General features: G+C 40.2%; 1 protein-coding gene across 1 annotated transcript in view; it reads right to left on the bottom strand.

Moving 5' to 3' along the window:
- Positions 1–26,152, bottom strand: part of SLX4IP (SLX4 interacting protein) — a 176,184-nt gene extending 150,032 nt beyond the window's left edge. Inside the window, 2 exon segments of the mRNA XM_047746110.1 lie at positions 17,525–17,580; positions 25,902–26,152. Coding sequence (XP_047602066.1) covers positions 17,525–17,551 — 27 coding nt within the window. The 5' untranslated portion in view covers positions 17,552–17,580; positions 25,902–26,152.
- Between the last annotated feature and the right edge of the window lie 1,667 nt (positions 26,153–27,819).

Raw genomic sequence — 27,819 nt, forward strand, 5'->3', positions numbered from 1 at the left:
ATTCCAGCTACCTCCTGGATGCCCCTGAGGCCTCTTACAAACTTTAAGTACTCATTATTACGTTCTGTAAGAAAGCTTGTCTATAGGATTGCCAAGGAGAAACTTTAAAGTCTCTAAACCCTAAGTACTACTGCATAACTTTCAAGGTTTTCTGTGTCCCTTTTTCTAACAACTGCCATGCCCTAGGGTAGGTACAGGCATGGACAGACACATACGTACTAAGTGACACTGCCCCTATTCCACAGTCATTGGAGCAAAGGTGCCTACCTACCCAAGCTCACCTTCAGAGGTTGTAAAATACATCACACTTGGGAGGCGAGGAGTCATCATGTTCTATAATGTGCACAAGGGAACAGAAAGGTAACAGCAGAGGGAAAACGACAAGAAGATGCAGAGGTCAGGGCCCTGCTTGTCAAAGAAAGAGGCCCACGGTGGAACTGGGCCAAGGGTGGCCAAAAGCTGTCTCCAGGCCTTCACGAAGCTCCATGCTGGAGGACACTAAGACACTTCTGATCTCTTATCATAAAATACCCTTTTCTAGCCCTGGCAGTCTGCCAGCTTTGTTTCTTCTTCTGATGGACCTTCGCTACCACCAGTCCAATAGTCCTTACTCTCTTCATGGGGCAAAAAATTCTCTTGGGCAACTTTTCGGATCTTCATCTTCTGCTCCATAGGGATTCTGACCTCCTCTGTGAATGAGCTGGACCACATCAGTGCCCCTCAATGTGTTTTATGCCTCCCTTCCCCCATTTATTCTATGCAGAACCTCAATACATGAAAATGATAGGAGCTGGGCCATTCAGCTGGAACAGGACAGGGAAGTTGGGTCCTTCCATGGAACCCCGTGAGCACTTGCAGGGACCACTTTTGAAGATTCGAAGCAGAATGTTCTCTGGGTCCCCTGGCTCTGCCTGAGTATTTCACCTTCCAAGGGAACAGCAGTTTCATAGGAGCCACTCAACATGCTGGCCCAGAGGAGGCAAGAGACAAGCAGATGAGCACCAACACTCAAGCCAAGACGAGCAAGTACAAGCAAGACAAACGGTCAGTCACTGGCCATGGCCTGAACCCAAGGCTTCCTTGGGGAAAACCATCACTTCTAGTCCTAGAAGGAGGCGCCACAAGGAAGCTGACAGCTCAGCCAAAGGATGGTTGACAGCTCAGCGGTCAGACAGTGACATCCCAGAGAGCACCCATGCCTCTGAATCAGCAAGTCCCAAAGACAAATAAACTGCTTTTCACTTTGGGAGTTGGCTTAAACGTAGTGGTAAGGGGGAGAAAAGAGGAAGTGAATAAGGCAGCTGGCTGAGGGGTAGTGGCTCCAGGCCCCAACCAGGGCCCCCACAGCCTCACTGGCCTTCCTTTTGGGGTTAACCATGATCCTTATGTGACCACAAATGGAAAAAAAAGGGGGGGGAGACACTCCACAGAGACTTTTGTTTAAAGACATCAAGATCTAAAATGAAGAAAGAAAGGAGATCTAGAGAGAGAACGACTCTTCAAAAGCAAACTCCAGAGTTCAGACAATGTCATCAAATGGCATTAATGACTCCCACAAACATTAGGGCTTTGAACCTATCTGCATAACTATGTTATATATGATTTCTCAACATCACTTTAGACGGAGGAATATCTTCTTCAGAATGATGAGCTTTTGTAAGAAGCACCTGGAGACATCGCTTAAACAAGTCTTCATCTACTTAAGAACATGAAATACAGCTAGACCGACAGAGCAACTGCAAACCTTTAAAAAGGACTAATAAGAACTCCGGCAGCTCTGAGAAGTACGAAATAAGTTGCTGCCCGAAACACCCCAGAAGAAAACCATTAATCAAAATGAGTACTATCTTGGATGATGGCGTTACTATACTGTCCAATATTTATTAAAATGATTACCTTTGCTAAGCACTTCATATTAATCATCTCATTTAATCTTCACAATAACACTGTGACAAAAATACGCACTGCAGTTAGTGCAAGAGATGCTAACGCTACTGGTCCAAGGAACACACTTTGAGAACCAGTGCCTTAGAGAATACAGTCTTTCCTTTCTTGTATTCCCCTTGGTCTCTGAGCTTTTGGACCCATTCCACATGGCAGTGGAAGCACATGTCCCAGGTCACCTATTGGTCCTGGCCCGTGGGCGTGTACTCTCATAGTCCAAAACCGCCAGACAGAATGCTGGCCATCCCACATGGTTTTGTTTCTTTCTTCCAGACAAAAGATACTAGAAATGCCAAATAAGTCAGCTGTTCACAGACCAAAATATATTTTCAAATTAGTTATTTTTAAGCATGTTTTCTAAATAGCAGTGGTGTTCTAGAGATAATTCATAACTCCACCATGGCTAAACGAACTGAATCGTCTTGGTTGATCTCCCAATCTCATAAAAATATCCTAACACCCACAAAACGTGATTAAATACCTGAACATCTTCATATCAGAATTAAAAAGACCTGCAATTAATGCCTTCAACTACTATTGGCTTTGAAAAAGGCCCATAGCAGGTAAAATGAAGAGAAAGAGAAGAAAGCTAACACTTTCTGAGGGATCATTCTGGGCTAAAATGGACAATTATCCCACAAGGGAGTTTATGTTAATGCTATTTATTTAACCCTATTTAACAGATGAATACAAAAGCTCAGAAAAGAGTAAGTCCTTTTCAAAAGTGCACGTTAATGTTAAGGCCCTGATTTAAATCCAGGCCTTTCTGTCTCCAAAGACCAAATTCTTTCCACTATAACATACACAAAAAATTCCTCAAATAAAAATTTATAGAATCATAAAAATGTAGGACGAGCATGTCCTTAGAGACTCCCCAATTCAACACTTCATTTAACAGATAAGGGAACTTTGGTAAAAACTCTGCAAAGATGGCCACCAACAATTCCGCACCTCCTCTGTGTATGTTCCCCGTTCCTCCTGCCAAGAGGTAGAGCCTCTTTCCTTTCCTCCTGACCTTGTGATCCGCTGACCATTAAAATATGGTAGAAGAGGGGCGCCTGAGTGGCTCAGCGGGTTAAGCCTCTGCCTTCAGCTCAGGTCGTGATCCTGGGATCGAGCCCAGCATCAGGCTCTCTGCTCACCAGGGAGCCTGCTCCCCCAATCTCTCTCTGCCTGCCTCTCTGTCTACTTGAGATCTCTGTCAAATAAATAAATAAACTCTTTAAAAAATAAAATAAAATAAAATACGGTAGAACAAACAGTTTACTAGTTCCAGACACAGCCCTTAGTAGCTGGCAGTTTCTGCTGCCATGTTCTCCAGAGAAGCCAGCCGCCATGCTATAAGGAAGGGAGCTCAAACTAGACTACTGATTGATGAGACATCCTGTGAACAAAGAAACAGGACATCATGGAGGAAAAGCAAACATGTGAGCGAGGCCTTCTTGAGATTTCCAGCCAAGTCAGTATCTGAATGCATCCAAGAGAGTGACCCCGGCCAATGTCATGTAAAGCAGAAAAACTAGCTGGCTGGATTTTCTGACCCATGGGATTAGGAAGTTTGGGGCTAGTTGGTTACACAGCTATAAATACTAAAACAAAGGAGGTGAACTCACCTGGCCATAGTCAGGAAGAGCAAGGACTAACATCTAAGCCCCTTTCTAGCCCTGGCCACCGGCCCCTGTAGTCCACCACATAAACTAACACACAAATAGGATACCAAACCAAATGACTGACCTATGGCTTTGCCACAACATCCCATTCAAAATAAATCTGAACAAAATCACTGCATATTAGCTGTCCACAGTTTCAATTTAGGCAGTTTCGGTTACCCACAGTCATCCAAGGTCAGGAAGCAGATGATCCTCCTTTTGACAATACGTAGTAGCTTATGCCCGACAGCAGCTTAACGCTATGTCATTCACCTAACTTCATCTCACCATGTAGGAATTTTATTATCTCACATCAGCACAAGAAGAATGAGTCAGTACAATAAGATATTCTGAGAGAGAACACATTATATAACTTTTATTAGAGTATATCATTACAACTGTTCTATTTTCTTATTGTTGTTGTTTCTCTTACTGTGCCTAGTTTATAAATTTAAACTTTATCATAGGTATGTACATAGAGTAAAAAAACATAGTACTTATAGGGTTCAGTACGATCTTCGGTTTTATGCATATACTGGGGGTCTTGGAATGTACCCCCCCATGGGTAAAGGGGGACTACCGTACCCATTTGTTGACATCTCAGCTAAGCAAGGCACTCTGGCATGTCCATGTTCCACTGACCTACTGCTATTCACAGTTTGACACATTCATTTCTCATTGCAAACCTCCTGAGGATAGGGAAGAGCGATCATCAAGCCCTGTCTGTGTCTCTAGTGCCTAACCCAGGGCCCTGCATGCCAGCATAAATGAAAGTTTGCTAAGTGACACCTCCCATGTGAAAAGAATTAGACTAATCCTCACTCCAAAGAATTATGAGACCAGGAACAAGTGAGATACTGACGCCAAATCCCTCTTTTATTGTACAAATTATCATCGTAAAATAATCACTGAGGGCCATGACATGTATAAAATGTTGTTTTCCCAAACACTTGCACAGCATTGTCTTTTATTATAAATCTGATACCCACAAGAAACCCTGTCAAACATAGAGTGCTACTATTCTTCTCTTAGAGTTGAAGAAATGAAGTTACCCAGAGAGGTAACAGGATTTGCCCCAAATCACCCAATTTTCCCAAGTGAAACCACAGTATGAATTCAGGAAACCTAATTAAATGTCCAATGCTAATTTCATCTTCTAGAATCCTCTCCTCAAAAACCAGATGATCTAATTTCAATAAGTATTATAAAAGAACTTAAAGTAACATGAATATAATATAGCCAATTACAGAAATTTAGAAATAGACAGGACCTCAATATTATCCATGATATACAGTGAATTTTCAGGTAATGAGAACTGGGATATGAAGCCTGGCCTATGCCTTGCCAGCATCTATATGACACTACACCTTTGTGATGCAAATAGTATGACATTCCTTCTCATCTCAGACAACACTTGCAAAATACAGCACATGCCTGTGAGAGTATGTAGGGTCACCAGGAAAAAATCATTACTTGATGTTTCTTATAGTCTTAAAATCAGAATGTTACTGTCACATGCTACTCACATGTGACAAAGTGATATATGCAGTGGCCAAGCTTCCTATATTACGTAATAATGGATATTCCAAGATGTTATGACAAGAGAAACTTTTAAAGGACAGTAAGCGAACACTGTACACCCTTCCATGATTTGGCTGACTGGACTGCTGCACACACAGCTATCTCAGCAGAATGACAACTGCATGTAATTCCCAGGGAATGAAGAATGCAAGAACTCTGTGGTCCCCCACCCCACCTCTTCAACCATGCGTTCCCAAAAGGAACAGTGAAGACAGCAATAAGGCAGGTGAGTAGGAAAAGCTGTTAAGTGTAACACCATGGCTTCGAAGACTTGTACCACTCCCAACAAACCCTCCAGCCTTTACTGCCAGGACCAGGGCAGGACTGGGCTGGGCTGTCCAAGCTTTCCAAGGACAAGGGGGATCCTCACGCTCAACCCATTACTTCCGGTTCCTAAATCTGGAAAGGAAACACACCAGAAGCAGTCTTCTGTCACTCTAAAAATGTTTTCTCTCAGGCCACTCTGGATGGTTTGGGTTGTCGTGATTGTTTTCTCCTGCTGCCATTAATGGTGGTGTTTGTTTCCTGGTGAGGACAATTGTAAGACAGAGCAAACTAAATATCCACAGGCATAACAGGCTACAGATGAGAGCATGCACACAGCTCCCAGGCAAACAAACACCGCATTTAGGATGTCATGATAATTTAGGAATGAGCCAGTGATTTTAAAAGCACTTTAGTTGCTGCTTTTCCTTGAGTCACAATGTCTGCAGACAACACATACTTAACAAAACATAGAACAACGATGCCCTCTACAGCCTTCAGAGAGAATACAAGGAACTTAACTGAGTTCTTCTATCTGGTGAAAGATTCTGAGTCTACTGTTCTACCCAGAATTATTTTTTACACTAGAGTAAGTTATAACATACACAGAACATGTGTGTATGTTGGAAAAATGAAAATATCAAGGTCTAAAGCTGAGATGCTAATTAAAATATAATAATGTCCAAATGATTAACATTATACTGAAATAATTCACTTTCCTAAAAGACCTACAGAAGCGAACTACACATGTTCATTTTGGCTATTAACAGAGGCTATTTTCAAAAGAATTACTTAAAATATTTTGAAAGTGAAACTGCAGGCTCCTAAAAGTAGAAATAGGTTGAGATGAAATTTTTTTAAGAAAAGAAATATACCACGAATTGAGGATTACAACATTCACTCCCTGTCTGGAAATGAAATAATAATAACAACACCAGAAGAAGTAACTCTAAGCTCAAATGACTTCCCTGTTCTCCATGAGCCATGAGGAAAGAAACTTCTCGTATCTGTAATAAGGAAAGTGAGGGAGGCGGTATTGAGCACCTCAGAAATATTCCAGATTACTCAAGGCCTGTGTGGATACGAAAGATGCAAAGGCCCTTCTTCTCAGGGAATGTGGCTGGGATAGGATGTTGTCAAAGCAATGGTAAACAGACATATAAACAATTGGTGATCATATAGAAAACAGACGCTGCACATGGCACTCCAAGGAACAAAGGATAATCAATGTGAGAAAAGTTTACATTGTGTGTCAAAGGAAAAGCAAGTCATTAATCAAGCCTGGTACAAGCTTGATTGTTGTACAGAGACTAAGGAAGAAAAGGTAAGAGAGAACAGGAAGAGAGAAAACCACAGGCTAGATCACTGCAGGAACTGCAAAGGCATCAGTTTCAGAGGAATAGGTGGGCATGTTCCCAAGTTCCGAGATGAAAACATGGGTCAAAGTTAAAGAGGAAGACAGAACAGTTATCAGAGTGTCTTAAATCTAGCCAGAGAGTTCAGATCAGATCTAATTTTAAAAAAGGAATTACTCTGATCACTTAAGGAAGTAACATGATGAAAATGGTGTTAAGAAAACAGTATCCTGGCACTTGTGTAGATAAACTGGAATGGCAGGACAGGAAAGGAACAGAGATCGTCCAGAGATTAATGAAGAAATACAAACCACAAAGGATCATAAGCCTGCATGTAAGAAAAGAATACAGAAGGAGCAAGCCCAAGACACTCTGCAGAGGGTAGATACATTATACAGGTTATCATGGATACAGGACAAGAAGATATCATAATTTGACAAGCCCGGGATGTGTGAGGGTTGCATCACAGATATTCAAAGCAAAAGCCAGTTTAGAAGAAAACTATGACACACTGAATTCTCCGTCTGAGGTTTTAGGGATCAATTTAGGCAGAGATTTAATGGAGGCAGGTGGAAAGTTGAAACTGAAAAGAGGACGAGAAGCCAGGGCTGTATTTAAGCACTTTCTAATCATCCAAAAAAAGAATACATGAGCTTACACACACAGGAAGGGATTGCGGAAAGAAAAGTCCAGAAACTGGGTATCTGGCCAGAAAGACAGAGAGAACACTTGGAAAAGGAAGTTTCACTTGAAAACCAACAAGAACTTTGTTTCAAAGTCATCAACACTCAGAGCAAATGCCCTATTGAGTGAGAAGGAACCTCAGAGCTTTAAGTCTGAGGCAGAATTAACTGGGAATTGGGTGACCATTAGTACATTTGGTGAACTTTATCTGGAGTCTATCAAGTAATCAGAACACACTTAGTTGACTATGGTTTCCAGGCCGGCCAGTGTAATAGAACAAATAATATGCAACAGGGGAAAAACAGCAGCCTACTTCAGCTGAAGCATGTCATTCGCCACTAGGCACACTCTTACTGGCTCTAGGTCTTGAAAACTTAAAGCTCTCCCAAGGAACAGACAGAATTAAGAAGGAACTGAAAGATGAAGAGTTTAAATACGGGAGAAGAAATACAGAGATACTTTTTTTTACCTTTTTAAAAAGACAAAGACAAATGCCTCGGTAAAAACATTCCCAGGGATAAAGGTTACACACTCCTCATTCAAATTCATTTCCAATAAAGAATGTAATCATTTAAAACTTCTGTGATTTAAGACACTTCAGTTTTATTCTTAAAATATAGTAGAAAATCATTACCTAGAACTCAATTGGTATGAAAATATTTGTATGAATCTTGTTTTTTTAATGTCATACATAAAGTTAATACATCAGTTCTCAAATGAGTGCTGATGACAAAGTCAGTACCACATTCCCCTTTAGGTAGACTAAAAACCTAGGACACAGAATTGAAATGGTTCACTGAGGCAAGCCAGCAAGACAAAAGCCCATTTGCTATTCAACTTTCTCTCTTTCTCTAGAAGTTCAAAGCACTGCTCTTCACTTTTACTTTTGTTACAAAGGGGAAATTACTGTCAATTCTTGGACATATTTCTCTTTTTGTGATTGTTCTAAGGAATACAGAGACTAGGGTTAACTGAAATTCAGAGCAGTACCTAAAACTGTAATAGCTACAAAGGAGTAGAAAGAAAAATAGATAGTAAAGATGCAGGGAACTTAAAAAAAAAAAAAAGTAAAATCTCTCCTCTCCTCCTAAACATTAATAAAATCTTAAACCTGTTACCTTAGATTCAGAAAATGATTCAGTCTTCCTACCCCCAAAACTCCAGCTCCCCACCCTCCCCAGAAGAGACTGGACAAATATCAACAGCAAAAGTAAAAGCTTTAAGTCTCCTGGAGTGGGTGAGAAGGAGGAGGAGGGGATCATTACACATTCTCTGTGAAAGAAGACAAAGCCAGATCCACATTCCAGGGAAATCTGTCTGGTCCGAGTTTTTCCTTAAATACAGATTGGCCTGTCACTAAGCCAGGCTCTGTAATCTTCCCAGGCTGCCACTGCTAGGGAAGCCAGGAATCCCTTCTAATTAATCAAGCCCTCCTAACAAAAATTTTCCCACCCACAATAAAGTAGATTGGGGGGAGGGGAAGCAGCAGAGCAGGCTTTGTAGCCAAAAGAATTCTAGACTTTGGTGTAATACCTAACTAATCCAAGAAAACAGATGCAGGAAGCAGAGGAAATGATCTACAAACAGAGACAAACAATGAGGTAGGAACCTTTCAAAGTACTGCTTTGCTGGAACCAGAGCTGAAAACTTTAAATCCTAAGATGTAATTATTACCGGGAGTGAGACCTGGCAGCATTACATACTTTCAAAAATAACTTTAAAGCAGGGGATGGACCCATAAGCTTTTCAGAGGCAAACACCATATATTCCGATTTGACACTTTTGACCATAATTCCTTATTCAAATTTATTTTCTTATTTCTTTACTTATTTCCTCTTACTAAAACTAAAACTTCTTACCAAAACATGGATAAAAGTCCATGATTAATACAGTTTATGACCATGTCCATTTCTTGTTTCCACTTGCAAAGGAAATGGCCTTGTCTTGGCCTTGCTAATTTACCAACCCTTGCTGCCAGTTTAACCCTTAGGTAACTTCGTTGAAAGCCTACTCTGACAGGGGCCAAGATTCAGACCCATGGTGTCCAATACAGCTGCTACTGGCCATGTGTGCTTCCTGAACACCTGAATTGTGGCCAGCAGGAAGTGAGATGTGCTTTAAGAGATAGATTTATACACCTAAACCAGGATTTACTGATATAGAGAGACAGATATTTCAGACTTTGCAGGCAATGAGATCTTTGTTACAACTATTCAACTCTCCCAACATAGCATAAAAGGAGCCAGAGACAATTTGAAAACAAAAAGGAGCGGCTGTGATCCAATAAAACTTTATTTACAAAAATAAGCAGCTAGTTTGTGCGATATAATTTGTTGGAAATTCTAAAATATTGGGGTGGGCACAGAGCTAGAATTAAGATCACTAAGGAAACTTGGGGACATATGTGTCGGCGGTCACCACTACACCCGACTGAGAAAGGAGTTATGGAAGTATAGGACTTATCTCCCTGCCACAAGTTGTAGTGACCCAGTCAAGAGACCCTGAAAGCTGTGGTACCAAGGACTCTGTCATCTCATTCACTGCTGCCATTTCCTGGAATTCTGGCCCAGGAGACAATTATAAGAAAAGTTCAAGGACAGGGACATAGCAGTTTTGTTTTGTTTTGTTTCCTTTTTTTTGTTTGGATTTTTTTTTTTTTTTTTTTTTTAGGGCCCTCTTACAGGCAGGAAGGTCAAAAGACTTTTCTGCATTTGAAGAAGGATAAGTGGGGCGCCTAGGCGGCTCAGTCAGTTAAGTGCCTGCCTTCAGCTCAAGTCATGATCCCAGGATCCTGGGATCAAGCCCCACCTCGGGTTCCCTGCCCAGCAGGAAACCTGCTTCTCCCTCTGCCTCTGCCTGCAGTTCTCCCTGCTTGTGCTCTCTTTCTCTCTGTGTCTGTCAAAGGAATATAAAAAAAAAAAAAAAAATCTTAAAAAAATTTTTTTAAAAATGAAGAAGGATAAGCTGTCTGCATGGATAATTAATACCATTACAGGGAAAGTCTCAGAATAAACAACTGAGATGCAAATGGAGAACTATTTGGTTTTCATCTGGTTTTCTATTACTTTAGAAACCATGCTCTAACCAAGGATTTTTCAATCCAGTACATGCATCTATATGAAATTTGCTAAGATTAATTCCTTTTAAACTTTACTTACTCATTTAATTACTGATTATACTGATATATATACACAGATTAAAATGCCTTATCAAAAACAGGTCTCCTCTGCCCTATCCTGTCACCACCCTCTCCAGCTCTCATCAAGACCAACGACACTGAGAACTTCAGCTATTTGATCTGGTATTTATTATCATGTTTCTAAATACTATGTTATTACTACCAATTTCTTATTATTTTAATTTTACATACTTTCTACTGAAAATGAAGACAATGCTTACAACCCGCCACCCACACATTGCCCTCCCCAGCCTTCCAATATCTGGAGTTCACAACATGAAATGTGCATTCTGTTCCAAACTGGGTCAGGTAGGGTATATACTATGCTTACTGTCCAAACTTGCACAAGAAAGGAAGGGTTATTTCATTTTTCTTTTGTTTAGTTTCCCATATTCTATCACTAAACCATTCCCACACTCTCTGACAGACCTAAGAAAAACTCCTCTCCACTTTCAAATACATGAGGTATTTCATCCTTTCATTTCCTGTTGGAGACATCTTTCATGGAACTCTAAGTCCCATGCCAATTGGACTGGTTGCTTTCTAGGCAGGACACACTGCTGATCGCCACGGGATTTGCTCAAGCACTCACCTGCAAGATTTCCTATTTCCCAGACCCTATAACTCACTCCTTCTCTGTTTACTCCCTCACTTTGGAACACCACATTCTTCCTAAAATAGGGTACATTAGAAGGAATTTTTTTTAGATTTTTGAATCTCTGAGAATGACTCTGTTCTGCTTTACCTGTCACATGGCTAAAATTAAAAACACAAGAAACAAGTGTTGGCAGGCATGTGAAGAGAAAAGAACCCTTGTATTCTGCTGGTGGGAATGCAACCAGTATAGCCACTGTGGAAAACAGTATGGAGGTGCCTCAAAAAATGAAAAAATAGAATTACCAGATGATCCAGTAATTCCACTACTGGGTATTTACCCAAAGAAAACAAAAACACTATTAGTAAATATTAGATTACTAACTTACTAACTAGTAAAAAAAAAAAAAAATTAGATTATTACAAAATTAACAAACCTGATCTAAATGACATATAGTTCAATGCACCTGATGACCACACATTTTTCAAATGTTTATGGAATACTTTCCAAAACAGACAAAGGAATTATGCCAAATAAGAAAATGATTAGAAAATTTCCAAATACTTAGAAACAATATACATTTCAATAACCCAGTGATCAAAAATGGCATCACAGGGCACCTGGGTGGTTCAGTAAGTTAAACATCTGACTCTTGGTTTCACTTCAAGTCATGATCTCAAGGTCATGATATGAACCCCTGCACTGGCCTCCCTGCTTAGGAATCTCTCTCGCCTTCTCCCTCTGCTCTCTTTCTCTCTCCCAAAGAGGAAAAAAAAATGAAATCATAGTGACAATTAGAAAATAATGTTTACTTGAAGAACAAAATCTCTACTTAAACTGCATCTCTAACAAAACGAGACGAAGATAATTAAATCAGTAAACACTTGGAGAGAAAAATGTATAGCTTTAAGTGTATATATTGGAAAAGAAGAAATGCTCAAATTCCATGATTTAAGCTCCCACCTTAAACTGAACAGAGAACAGCAAATTTGCTCAAAGAAAATATAAGGGAGAAAATTTTTTAAAAATCCATAAAATAGAAAACAAGTACACTACAGGAAAAAAAAAAAAATCGAAGGCAAAAGATGGTTCTCTGTTTGAAAAGACTCCTAATTAAACAAACCCCTAACAGTACTAATAATTGCTCTGCTGGAAATGCAAATCAAAAACCATTATCGCCTTATCCCTGCTAGAATGGCTACTATCAAAAAGACCAGAGATAAGGAATGTGGGTGAGGACTTGGGGAAAGGGGAACCTTGGCTGGTGCATGATTGGTGGAAATGTAAACTGGTGGTAGACACTATGGAAAACAGTATGCAGCTTCCTCAAAAAACAAAACACTGAACTACCATGCGATCTAACCATTCCATTTCTGGGTATACACCCAAAGAAAATGAAATCACGATCTCAAAGAGGTATGTGCACCCCATGTTCATTGCAGCATTACTCACAAAAGGCAAGACAGGGAAACAACCTAAGTGTCCATTGATGGACAAATTAATAAAGAAAATGTGGTGTAAATACACAATGGAGTATTATTTAGCCATTAAAAAAAGGAAATCCTCTGTTTGTGACAAATGCATAGACTTTGAGGGCATTATACTAAGTGAAACAAGTCAGAGAAAGACAAATACTGTATGATCTCACTAATATATGGAATCTGAAAACTTCAAACTTGGAAACAGAATAGAATAGTGGCTGGCAGGGGCTAAGGGGTAGGGAAAATAGAAAGATGTTGGTCAAAGGGTATAAACTTCCAGTCATGAATAAGTTCTGGGGACCTAACATATAGCATGGTGATTACAGTTAGCAATACTGTACTGTATCCTAGAAAGGTGCTACAAGAGTCGAGCTTTAATGTTTGCACCATAGAAACAACAAAATGGTAATTACATGAAGTAAAGGATGTATTAACCTTAATCTGGTAAACATTTCACCACATAGATTTATCAAATCACCGCATTGTACACCTTGACCTTACACAATATTATATGTCAATTATATCTCAATAAAGTGGGGAAAAGGGAGAAAAAAAAATCACCCTGTTGGAAGGTATGAGCCTGGCAGACAGCATATGTGGGAGCAAGGATAGCGGAGAGCTAGGATCCTAATGCCCAAAAGGGGTAGAAGAGAAAGGAGAGTTCAGAAGGAACTCATCCCCGTTAAGCCGAGCTGTAAGAAACTTCAACCTCTGTTCCTTGTACAATGCCTGACACATAAGCACTGGATTTGTAGATATCTCTGTAATACTCTATGGTATTTCATACAGGTAAGGCTGTCCATAATTTCTTGGAGTAGGAACTATTCCATAGAAGTTTTTCCTTCATTCTCTTGATAAACTGTGACCTTCATGAAAATGCAAACTAGAAGAAAAAAAATCACTGCTTGCCATCCAAGGAAAGCGACGTGGAAGCTTGCCATCCATCCAGGGCTTTAGCAGGAGGGAAGGGAAGGGAAAATTTTTTTTTTTTTTTTTTTTTTTTTATAGTTCAAAGGTTGATCTTTTTTGGTTTCCTTTTTTGCTTTTATAAAGAAAAATAAGGTTGTGTTTTTTTTGACTGAAAGAAACGTAAGCAAGCCCTCTTCCCCGCCCTGCCTCTCCCCTGCCCCTACAGGGTGCTGGGACCTCGGGTCTCGGGCAGGAGGGGCCAAGAGGAGGGGGTGGGCGCTCTGTGTTGGGGGCTTCCTCAGAGCCAGAGGAAGGGTACTCGGGAGTGGAGTTTGGCTTTGTTAGGCAAAAATAAAATTAAAAAACTTGACACACGTGCCCGCTCCACAAACAGGGAAGAAAAATCCTAGAAAACACTAAAAACACCAACCTTAAACTGGACTCTTTCGTAGGTTGCAAAGTTGTACTACCCACAAGGTGGTGGAATCCCAAGCCATGAAATTAATGTGAAGCCTGGTCCAAAACCACTGAAATGCCAGTGGCTCCAGCAGAAATAAACTTGAAACTGCTCCACTGCACTAGAATGTGTGTGTGTGTATGTGTGCATGCACATGCACACACATGAATGTGCACACAATGCACGTGTAGGATGTGACTGAAAATGAGCACACAATTAAAAATTACACACATGAACAATCCAGCAATTTCAATCACCAATTTATTCCACACTTAGTATATAATAATAGAAATAACAGAACAGTCTACAAGAGACTATGAAACAAATTATTATTATTATTAAGATTTATTTATTTGGCAGAAAAAGATAGCGAGAGAGGGCACACAAGCAGGGGGAGTGGGAGAGGGAGAAGCAGGCTTCCTGCTGAATAAGGAACCTGATGTGGGGCTTGATCCCTGTACCCTGGGATCATGATCTGAGCTGAAGGCAGATGCTTAATGACTAAGCCACCCAGGTGCCCCGAAACAAATTACTTTAAAATTATGAAGAAGATAAAAGGATGTGGAAATGTATTTTAAAAATAGGATAAGCATATTTAAAAAAGGACTGGTAGAATTTGAATTAAAAAAAAAAAACACAAATTCTCAGCTGAAAAACAGAGTCACGAAAAATAAACACATTGAAGAGTTGATTAAATACAGATTAAATAGCAAATTAAATCCAGATGAGAAGATGTTAATGAACTGGAAGATGTCTAATGAACAGCACTCTGAATGCAACACAGAGACACAGGACGAAACAAGAAAAGGCAAATGGCCAAGCAGCACTCATGCAAGCCTACTCGAGGAGCATTCGTCGGAGAAGGCACATGATGTTGGCATCGGTAGCAGGTATGCGGGTCCCCCGCTGCCCATGACACCCTAGGCCAGCACAGACAATCTGGTAAGAAGGATGTCACACATTCAGAATGGGGTCCCAGTGTTTGGGTTGTGGAGCTTTTTAAGGTGCATGATTTGGGAAGCAATGGCCCATTGCCTGTGTGATCAGAGGCACAGAGATAGTAACAATGTGATGCACACAATCTTCCATATAATGTATCAGAACGCTGTCTAGATCCCTAACTGCTAATCTGATACTCACCGCTGGAGGAACTCCCCTGTCTGTTATGATCTAGGAGCTAAGTTCCAGGCCTTGCTGGTGCGGCCGGCTGTGAGATGGGGCAATACGGTAGCCAAATCTGCCCCAGCAGTGTGTATGGCTTAGAAATCAAGAGACTCCTCTCCAGCATCATGAGGCACCTCGGGTCCAAAATCTGTGGTTGACCAGAACTGTTTGGCCTACTGGGCCTACTGTCCAGTTTTGGCAGAGCTTTGCACACAGCCTGTCGGGGCTCAGTCTCAGTCAGGCTAATATCACCCTCACAGCACAGAAGAAACTATTACATGAGACTACCCAGAAAACTCAGTATAAGAGTTCCAAAAGAAGAGAACAGAGATGATAAAGCACGGTACCTGAAGAGACCATGGCTGAGATTTTCCAAAACTGATAAAAAAGACTTGTATCTTTCAAATAAAGATGCACATGCATCCCAAGCCAGATAAATAAAGTCTATGGCTTGAGGCTTCATAATCAAATTGTAAAACATCAAAGCCAAAAACAAAATTTTAAGAGCAGCTAGAAGGAAAAAAGCCGATAACCAAGATAACCAAGAAAGAAATCACAGTGAGGCAGGAGAGAAACTTCTGTGGTTACTAGTCTCCACAGATGTGTCCCCACAATCTTTGCTTCCCTGTGGGCACATGCTGCTTCTTACATCAAAAGCTGCAGCTTCCCCTGGGCTGGGACCTTTGAGTGCTCTGACCAACAGAAAGTAGTATGATTGCCAAGTGAGACTTCTGAGCCCAAGCCTTCAAAGAACTGGCAAGTTATCTTCTTTCTTGTAGCTACTTTTGTCCTGGGATACCATCCCTCAAACTCAGCCACCATGCTAGGAGACGCCCAAGCCAGACAGATCTGCCATGTGAATGAGAACTGATAGGCAACAGTAACAGCCCCAGGTAAGGTCCCCAGCCACGGCCAGTGTGAAGTGACAGCCATGTAAGCATGTCATCTTTGATGTTCCCGCTGAACTGGGCTCCCAGATAATTGCAGCCCCAACCAGCATCAAAAAGAGAAATGACCCAAATGATCCCGGGCAACTTACACAATTACAAGAGAGAATAAAATGGCTTATGTTTTAAGCTACTAAATTTTAAAGGTGGTTTTAAGCATCAATCAGTAACTACAGTTTCTCAGATGCCATAAGAGATTCCAGAAAACAATGGAAAAGTATCTTCCAAATGCCAAGGAGAAATAATGCTCAACCTAGATTTCTATAACGAACCTTCCAGATTTAAGACAAAAATACATTTTTTAGAAAGACAAATGATGAAATTTCACCACTTATAACCTCTCATAAAAAGATACACTACAGAACACATGGATAAGCAATGAAATTTATTAATATGGTGTAAGTCTAATAGGCCAGGACTTGGTAAAAATAAGATATAACTACAATACTAAGTAGTATCTGATCTGGTTAACTATGGTAATATGTCTGTTTTGGTGTTGTGAATGTACTTAATATAACACTAGCACAGAAAAAATGTCCTCAGCAGCCAGCATAGGTGAAGGCATCTTAGGCACCTCATAGTCACTATTTATCAATTCTTCCCCTCTCCTTTCCCATACCCTTCACACATAGTTCTCCCATCTCCCCACAATGGAGAAGGTCTCAGCCCCAGCCACCAAGGGACAGAGGAGAGATACTTACAAAAAGAAAATAAAAGAGGGCAGCCAGGCAAGAGACCTCTCTCCTGGCATTCACCCACCTGCAGCATTCACTGCCTACCTCATTTCTGTCTGCTTTGTCATTATCAAAAATCATGTCCCAGACATACATATAAGAATGACAGTTTTTAACATTAAGGACCAAGCTATGACCTAAAAGCATTTTACAAAAGACTTGAAGCAAGAAACCCCCATAACCATATGAACTATTTTTTTCTCCCCCTCAACTCTTTTTTTTTTTTAAAGATTTTATTTATTTGATACAGAGAGAGAGAGAGAGATCACAAGTACACAGAGAGGCAGGCAGAGAGAGAGGGGGAAGCAGGCTCCCTGCTGACCAGAGAGCCGGATGTGGGGCTTGATCCCGGGACCCTGAGATCATGACCTGAGTCGAAGGCAGAGGCTTTAACCCACTGAGCCATCCAGGCGCCCCTCAACTCTTAACATACAAATCTTCAATAACTTACTTCAAGTTTTCAGTAAAGATATTAATTTAAAGAGTAGAAAGCAAGTTCAGAACTTCAACTGTCAGTGAACACAGAACTCAATTATATTAGAAAATGATTAACCATTTTAAAGACTATTAAGCACTACTTACTTTAACGGCAAATTTCTTTGACTCCATGGCTTATTGATTCCAGAGTAATTACGGACCTTTAATAGAAGAAAAGAGTTTATAAGTAGGTATATCAAAACCTCTATTTGGGTAATAGATAGGAAAAAGTTTGGCTGAATAACCAAATAACAGTAAGTAGTTGCAAGATGTATACTTACTTAAAACTAGTCTTAAAAATATATCGGGGGGCACCTGGGTGGCCTCAGTGGGTTAAAGCCTCTGCCTTCAGCTTAGGTCATGGTCCCGGGGTCCTGGGATTGAGCCCCACATTGGGCTCTCTGTTTGGCGGGGAGCCACTTCCCCCTCTCTCTGTCTGCCTCTCTGCCTACTTGTGATCTCTGTCAAATAAACAAATAAAATCTTAAAAAAAAAAAAATTGTATCGGGGGCCCTGGGTGGCTCAGTCAATAAAGCATCTGACTCTTGATCTCAGCTCAGGTCTTGATCTCCGGGTCATGGGTTCAAGCCCCATGTTGGGCTGCACGGGAGTGGAGCCTACTTTTTATATATATAAATTATTGAAATATATATATATAAATATTGAATTAGCAACTGAAAAGCCACCAACAAAGGAAAGCACAGGCTCAGATAAATTCTATCAGATATTTAAAGGGAGTAGACCATTGGGGCACCTGGGTGGCTCAGTTGGTTAAGTTTCTGACTCTTGGCTGTGGCTCAGGTCATGGCATCAGGGTTGTGAGACTGAGCCGTGCCTTGGGCTCCACGCTGGGCATGGAGCCTGCCTAAGATTCTCACTCTCCCTCTGCCTTTGCCACCAAAAAATCATAAGAGTTAATACATTTATAGTACCATATTGTGGGTTTTTTTTTTTTTTTTTAAGATTTTATTTATTTGAGAGAGAGAGAGAGAGCACAGGCAGGGGGCGGCAGGCAGAGGGAGAGGGAGAAGCAGGCTTCCCGCTGAGCAAGGAGCCTAATGCAGGGCTTGATCCCAGAATCCTGGGATCATGACCTGAGCTGAAGGCAGAGGCTTAACTGAGCCGTGCAGGTGCCCAGTACGGTATTGTATTTATTGAAAAAAAATCCATGTATAAGTAGACCCACACAATTCAAACCTGTATCATTCAAGAGTCTACTCCCTTTTATTATGCTCAGCCAGACCAACTGTTCTCTCTCACCCTTGCAGAAATGTGGGGAATTATTTTTTGGAGAGATTAAGACAGAGGATCTGTTCTGGAAAGCACTGGGCACAGTATAAAGTACAGCAAACCCTACTGAAAAAAGAGAAAATTAAGAGAACGTTTACAAACTGATTGATGTCTTCCCCAACCCACATGTCCCTTACGATGGTTAATATTATGGGTCGACTTATCGGAGCTAAGGGATGCCCAGAAAAGTAATAAAACATTTCTTCTGGGTATATCTGTGAGGGTGTTTCTGAAAGAAATCAGCATTTGAATTGGTGCATTTCAGTAAGGCCTATGGCCCTCCCAGTGTAGGTGGTTACCATGCAATCCACTGAGGGCCCAAACGGAACAAAAGGTACAGGAAGGGTGAATTCGAAGTCTTTGTTTGAGTTGGGACACCCACATTCTCCTGCCCTCAGACCTAAGGAGGTCTTTGGACTGAGAATGAATTACACACGGGCTTTCCTTGTTCCCCAGCTGGTAGACAGTGGATTATGGGACTTCTCAATCTCTGTAATTTCATGAGCCAATTCCTGTAATAATTATTCCATTGGTTCGGGGTCTCTGGAGAACCTTGTCTTATACACCCCTCTCTCCTGCTTAGCCTCTCCAAATAGGAGACTAAAACTATTCAGGGATGGGACTAACCCAAAAGGTAGGATCTGTAAGTACTGACATCAGAGATTCCCCAAGAAACAGCCCCAATGGATGGCTCTAAAGGGAAGCAAACACCCACAAGCCCCACATCTGCATGGAGAACTGCCTTCCATCTTTTTAATACCCAACTCTCAAATACAAGTGAACAACCAGGAATCACCTGCCATCTAAGGAAAGACTCTATCAAACAGCAACTCTATAAAACAAACAGCAAAGAAACTACTTGGCCAAAACCGAAACTGTGCAGGGAGAAGGAAACCATTTTTTAAGAAACTACCATTATTATCAGGAAGATAGGAGATATTGCAACCATAAAGCAATAAACACAATAACAAAAAATAAGAAACTTTCAGAAAACAAAAATTAAAGTGATAGCTGAAATAAAAACAACAGAAGTTCTGGAGTTAAGTCATTCAGAAACTTCAGCGAAAATAAAAAAGATGAAAAATAAGAGAGAATAAATTAAAAATTAAAGGACCAGCATAGAAGGGCTCATACATGAAAGTTAGGATGGAAACCTCTCATATTAGAGCATATAACACAGTAAAACATCAGGCACTGGAGATTAAAAAAAACAAAAAACTTTAAAAAGAGGGTGGGAGGTAGGTGGAAGGGGTGGTGAGTGAATGTTTGGCTCCAAATGGCTCAAAGCAATCCCGGAGACTAAAAGACAATAGAGATGTATCTTCAAAATTCTAAAGAAGATTGTTTCTAACCTTCAATTACATTTAAACATGAGGGGGAGGGGACATTTTAGACATGCAAGGTCTTAAAAAATTTAAATCCCATGCATCCTTTCTCAGGAAGCTTAACTAAAGATGTACTTCACCAAAATGAGGAAATTATCCAAGAAAGAGGAAGATAAAGGAAACAGGAAGGCCAAGATGGGCAAAAGGCAGAGGAAATCCTAGGATCTGGTGAAAGCAGATCCCTCCCTGCATGAGATCATGGGCCAGACCAGGAGGGAACCATGAGTACGGGCTACAGCAGTATCCGAGTCTCCAAGAGATGCATCTCCAAAAGTATCTGCGAGCACACAAAGTTGACTTTAGACAACTGGTAGAGAATCTGAGATTGAATTAGGACAGGAACATGGAAAGCTAGGCAACCGAATAATAACAAGGCAATTACTGATCCCAGGATAAACAAAAATTGTGCAGAAAATAAAAAGAGTACTTCATACATAGCTCAGTCACAGCAAGCATGTGTAGTCATGACAATAAACCCTAAATCTTGACCTAAGCAATGTCATGTTTACAGCAATATTACGAGGATAGTGAATATGTGCGTCTGTGCAACTGCATGGCAGGGGTACAGGGGTTAAACTGAGCGAGAGCTCCCTTGAATGCTAAGGGGATGTTTCAGAAGCAAAGCCTACAATCAATATAAAACAATAACAACCGCCACAGCCATAGTAATAATAAAGCAGAAACGCAGCGAGTAATTTAGTGATATGGACCCAATTGTTAAGTGCTAAACTTGGCGCCAACATGAAGAGCAAGATGAAGACAGCTGCCCTGGAGGAAGGAATGAGGTGAAAAGGATGCCACAAGTCACAAGCCTTGTACATGGAACTATTTGCCCGTTTCAACTGTGTGCACAGATGTTTAAGTACCACTGTACAAAAGAAAAACAGAATACAAGCCACAGATGTACTTTTCAATTTTCTAGCAGTTGCAGTTAACAAAAATGTAAACAGAAATGGAGGAAATTAATTTTAATAATTTTAATATTTAATTTTATTCAATAAAATAATTTCCATAATAAATATTCTTATTTAACCTAATAAATCCACCGCATTATCATTTCAGCATGTAATCACTATAAAAATATTTACATTCTTAGTGTTTTACCATAGTCTTTGAAACCAAGTATACCGGGTGTATATTTTCTGTTTCCAGCACATCTTAATTTGGATTGGCCACATGTCAAGTGTTTGACACCCATGGTCAGTGGCTACCACAACAGACAGTAGAGTTGGAGTGTGCTTAGTTTCATTACAAGAAAAGCACTTATTTCTGTGTCCGAGATTACTAATTTAAAAATCGATAGTAATACCTAATTCAAAATTATCCAAAGGATTAAATAAAATGATAGATAAAAACCCCCAACACAACCTTTGTAAACACCAGGCCCTTGGTAAGTATTAACTACTTAGGCAATGGTGATGATTTAAAATCGGATGATTTTTTTTTTTTCAAAATGTGATAACCTTTGATTCTACTTTTTTTTTTTTAAGATTTTATTTATTTGAAAAAAAAAAAAAAAAAAAAGATTTTATTTATTTGAGAGAGAGACAGAGAAAGCACAAGTGGGAGGGAGGGGCACAGGGAGAAGCAGACTCCCTGCTGAGTGCGGCACCCCACAACCCCAGATCAACCCGGAGCTTGATCTCACAACCCCAGGATCATGACCCAAGCCAAAGTCAGACACTTAACCAACTGAGCCACCCAGGCACCGCTGATTCTTTTTTTTTTAATGGACAAAAACATCTTTATTCAAACCCCAAATCACTCTAATTAGTCCTTTCTATTCTCTGAATGATGCAGTGCCTATGATTTAGAAAAATTCTGGAGGACATTCACCAAGTAAACCCATTTAGAAATAGATGTAAATGGAAAAAATAAGTTCCTAGAGAAAAAGGAACATGTGTTTGAAAACAATACTTATAAACAATACTGAAAACTTTAGATGTTTACGCTATCTGAGCCTGATAAACATAAAATTGATCCCCTTAAATATACTAAATTAGGTTTGAATAACTTCTGCCAAGAATTTAGGGGATCCCTCATTGGAGGGTGCTTAAGTACTCCAGGTGACAGAGAAAAGGGGGAGAGAATTTTGTCAGCAAGCATGTGATCAAATTATTTTTTAATTGTACACTCATTTTCCCACATGTCCTTCCCTTCCTGAAGGACAGGTGAACCACAGGGGAGGCTGCAGCAAGGCTTTCAAACCGTATCTGCCATTAGATTATGGGCCATATTACAGTGAAGGTTACATTTTTCAACTCACAATAAGGTTCCAATATTCACTCTTAAAGCACTCATTTTTTTTTTTCCTTTTTACTTTTATCAGTAAAGCAAGAGTAGCTACATTTTTTTAAGGACTGGATTCTTCAAAAAGTAGCATCAAAGCCCAATCTCAAAGATATGATCTGTAGGAATCTAGGACCAAATAGTATATATTTTTATATAATATGGCCCACTAATGTAAAAATAGGCCACATGGGGAAAGGGAACTATTTTGTACATTTTGCTTATGTATTTTCTCTTAATTCCCTTCACCTATTTGATATTTTTACATTTTGCTTATTTTTAATCCATTTTTTAATATCATGTGGCATTCTGCCTCTCAATATATGTAATTTTTTCATTTCTTTCCACAATGTTTGGAAGTTCAAAAAGTCACAACTTTAGGACTAAGGAAGACCTCACAAACTATCTACTCTCAGTCCTGTCATCTATTCCCCTAGAGAGTATACTTGTCAGATCAGGCCAGGGTCTCACAGCTGAGAGTCAAGGGCGAGAAAAGTGTCTTATTAACTCAGCTGAGAGCAAACTAAGACCATCTGTCCACTGCAGAACTGCCAAGGTTGATTGTTAACTGGACTGTCAAGGTATGTGTACCCTCCCTCCCACGAAGCCACAAGTTCCCAACAGAGTAAGATTTTAAATAGAGCTACATGAGTGGTGGTTTTCTCCTGCTAATGGAAGAGGAAGGAAGTTTACACTTGAGGAAACGTGGTCTGAATGACTTTAATATACCATTGTGCTAGGTGACATGGCACATATCTTCATAAACAAAAAATAAAGTCACCAACATAAAGCCCAAAAACACATCTGGACAGTCAACTGTATAGACCTTGAGCCTGCAAATCTGCTGGTCATTTTAGAAAAGGAAGACATATTCCTTTTGCTTCGTTACATCATTAGGGACAAGCACTAGAAATGAGCTAAATGGTGAACTGGTCTGCTAATTCCCAAATACAGTAAAAGCCCTCTTATCCATCCTGGTAGGAACCAGTTCTCAAAGGTGAATAGCCCTCAGAGCACTGCTTGACACTAGAGGGTGCTCAAGAAATGTCTGCTGGATAAAGAAAAATATTCTAGATAATAGGAGCTGGGTCATTTAACACACCTGACCATTTTATTTTTGCTGTTTTTAGGGAAATTTTCCAAAAAGTATATTGAATCTTTACAACTTTCATAAAAAATACCCCATGGTGAATATTTCTTTGATACTCAGAAGAAAGTGATCCCCCATCAGCACACTGGGCAATATACAGATTAAGGGCCCTCCGAGCTCCTACTCAACGGTGGAGCCAGTGAGGGTTCCGCTGGCTCTCCTAGGCTTTCCTTAAGTTGTCAGCGTGCCTGTCTTCCAAGGCTCCCTCTCCTCCCTAGGTTCTGCAACTTCACTAGATAAGGCTAGAAACCTAAGGGACCAAGTTTGATGGGTTAATGGGATATTTTCCAAGCCTCTCTTACATGGATTTGCATGGACTTCAGTGTGAAGGTAATAAAATGGCTGTTACCTTAACTTTTGGGCTTCTGAAATGATGAAATGGCTGAGTCATGGAACTGTGCCCTTTGGATTTGAGCCTCAGCATTTAATTCTTTCTGCCTCTGTAGGACAAGGATGTTACACAGATGGATTCTCAAGTCCATCTATTGCTAAATCTTTGTGATCCAAAATCCAACAGCAGTTCAAAGAACAAATAATACCACTTTCAAATCCCTCCAGAAAAGAGAAGAAGGAACTCGGCCCGCCCCCCTCAACAACTCATTATATGTCCTGAGATCAAAACCAGATGAGGGCAGTACAGGAAAAGAAAATCACAGCCAATTCTACACGTGACCATAGAGGCAAGAAACCTAAACAAAAAGAAGCAATCTGAATATAACAACATTTAAACAATACACCAGAATCAAGTGAGGTTTATCAGAAGAGTGCAAGGTTGGTTTAACACTAGAAAAATCACCATACTAAAAAATTAAAGTAGGAAAAAAAAAAAAAAAAGACATGGTCATTTTAATAGAGGTAGGGGAAAAAAAAGAACATTAGAAATCTGAGAAAAGAAATTTCTTAATCATAGGGGCTCCTGGCTGGTTTAGTTAGAAGAGCATGCAACTCTTGATCTCAGGGTCATGAGTTCAAGCCCCACACAGGTGTAGAGATTACTATATTATAAATAAACAAACAAACAAACTAAAAAAAAAAAAAAGAAATTTCTTAATCATAAAAAACTGTCTGCAAAATATGTAGCAAACATGCTTCATGACAAACCATTAAAAGCAATATCTCTTAAAAAGGCAGAAAATGTCAATTTTAAAATATCTTTTAAACTAGCATTGACAAGTATAAAATATCTTAGAATAAATTTACCTTTTTTTAATTTAACTTATTTATTTATGAGAGAGAGAGAGTGCATAAGCAGGGGAAGCAACAGGCAGAGGGAGAAAGGAGGCCTCCCGCTAGGCAAGGGACCTGATGCGGAATTCGATTCCAGGACCCTGGGATCATGACCTGAACTGAATGAACGCAGACACTTAACCGAGTCACCCAGGTGTCCCTAGAAATAAATTTAATAAGAAATGTGGAAGACCTCCTCAAATTGCTCTTCTAACTTAATGCAATTCTAAGCACAATCCTGAATAGGGAATCTGAGAGCAAAGAGGACTAAAATACTTGTAAAGGAGAAGAGAAAAGAAGAAAAACAAAAGATATTTACCAGACATAGCAAAACTACAGTGCTACAGTAAATAAAATACTGTACTGGCAAAGGGGTAAACAGTCTAAAGGGACAGACCACACAGACTAGAAAACAAACCATGGGCATGGATGACAGAAGCAGCACTGCCGATCAGTGGGAAATGAAGAGATTATTCATTCAATAAATTGTGGCTGAACAACTGTTTATCCATTTGGAAAAAGATGAAACTGAAGTACTGTTTCACACAACACACAAAAATCGATTACAGATGGACTAAAAACTAAAATGTAAAAAAAAAAAAAAAAAAACCAGAACCTCTTAGAAAATGTTTTCAAAAACTCAGGGTAAAAGAGGAGTTTTTTAACTGGATACAAAAAATGCAAACCGTTAAAAAAAAAAGAATGGTAGATCTGACCATATTAAAATTAAAACTTCCCTACAGACTGGATGAAAATATCCGCAATTCACATATCCAACAAAAGTCTTAGAACTAGAACACATAAAGAACTCTCAAAACTCACCAATTAAAAAAAAAAAAATACAATCCAGTCAGAAAATGGGTAAAAGACATGAAAAGACATCTCACCAAAGAGGATATACAGATGATAAATAAGCACATGAAAAGATGCTCAACACTGTGAGCCATCAGAGAAATGCGAATAAAACTTCAATGAGATATCACTACGTACCTACTAGAATGGCAAATAAAAAACAGGGGTAACACCAAATGTTGATGAGGATGCGGGGAAAATGTATTTCTCATTGCCTGTGGGACTATTAAAGTGGTACAGCCACAATGGAAGAGAGACAGGTTTATTATAAAACTAAGTATGCACTTACCATATGACTCAAAAATTTCACTCCTGGGAGTTTATCTGAGAGAAATAAGAACCTAGGCTCACATAAAAATCTTTATACAAATGTTCACAGCAAACTTTACTCATAATAGCCCCAAACTGGAAACAACCCAGATGTCCTTCAGGGGGTAAACGGTTAAACAGATGGCGGTATCTCTATACCATCGCGTATTACTCAGCAAAAAAAAAGAATGAACAGTTGATACAGGTAACAACTTGGATCTCGAAGGAATTATGCTGAATGGGAAAAAAAAAAAGCCAATCTTAAAAGGTTATTTAATGTACGATTCCATTTATTAACATTCTTGAAATAATAAAATAATAGAAGTGAATAACAGATTAAAGGTTGCCATGGATTAAGAATGGGGGAGGGGTACGTGGCTTTACATAAACAGGTGGTAGGGAGGAGCCTATGGTAGTGGAGTTCTCTACCCTGACTATGGTTGGTGATGGTTACATAAACACATGTGATAAAATGGCACAGAACTAAATAAATACGTGTAAGACTGCTTAAATGTAATAAACTCTGTATATTGTACCAATGTCAATTCTCTGGCTTTAACTGTTGCTCTATAAACATGCAAGGTATGACTACTGGGGAGGAACTGAATGAAGGGTACACAGGACCTTCCCCCTTTTTTGTCAACTTCCTATAAATCTCTAATTATTTCAAAATAAAAAGCTTACAAAAATTAAGACTTCTATTCATCAAAATCCACAATAAAGAAATGGGGGGAGGGATTTTGACAAACTGGGAGAAGAAATTTATAAGTCATAGAACCAGCAAAGGACGACATTCCAAAATTAAACAATCCAATAGAAAAATAGGCAAAGGTGGTACCCAGAACAAGATGCCCCTGTCTCCCAGCCAAGTCTACAAGTGGGGCAAGGTGATGGGGAGTGGAGGTGGAAGAATTTCCTGATCCCTTCTATTATTATGCCTTTACAACCACTGCACAACAACCAATCATAACTCTTTCCTCCTTTGGGGAGGTGAGAGTATGTCTCTCACTATTCTTTCTTAAAGGCTGGGAAGCATGAAGTCTAAATACAGAGAGACTATTTACAAGGGAATCTGGGGAAAGCACACACTCTGCTCTCTTCTCTTACTTCAGGCACACAGCCCATCATCTGGGACCAAACAGATGAAAGTCAAAGACGGACCCATCTGCCTTCCAGGAGAAGGAAAAATCATTACATGGAGATGCCAAAAGTCCCAGACCCCAAAGAGCTAGTTATCATGAAGGTCCCCACAACCAGAGCACTTCTCTATCCCCAAAGCCATCACTAGAGCTAACTGAGCAGGAGTCCTCCAATCAGAACTATTGACTGGGATCTCCCACACTTCTCAAGCCCTCCACCCACACCTCCATCTCACCGCTCAGGCAACTCCACGGCCTCACTGCCCCCACACAGCCACCTCCACCATCTGTTCTTGAACATGAAGCTCCCACTCTCTCTGCTATCACCCATACAGACAGTCCTAGAGAATGTCCTCTCCCTCCCGAGGGGAGCTATCTTCCGAAACCCAACTCAGATACCACCTGCTCTGTGGAGGCCTCTATAAAGCTCTAGACTGAATAACTCTGCTCTGGGCCACATGGGCACCTCACACTGCCACTGCTCTCATACTTAGCTCAGTAAATTATTAGTAACTCTCATCCTCAGTCTCTCTCCTCTGACTATATGTGTCTTGAAGACAAGGTTCATCTTCTTTGACACCTGGTGCATGGCACAGGTATGCATCAGAAGTATGCTGACTTGGGGACGCCTGGATGGCTCAGTCAGTTAAGCATCTGCCTGCGGCTCAGGTCATGATCCTAGCATCCTAGGACTGAGCCCCACGTCATGCTCTCTGCTCCGAGTGAGTCTGCATTTCTCCCTCTCCCTGTCACTCCCTC

This window comes from Lutra lutra, chromosome 9, assembly GCF_902655055.1.
Source record: "Lutra lutra chromosome 9, mLutLut1.2, whole genome shotgun sequence".
Taxonomy (NCBI): Eukaryota; Metazoa; Chordata; class Mammalia; order Carnivora; family Mustelidae; genus Lutra; species Lutra lutra.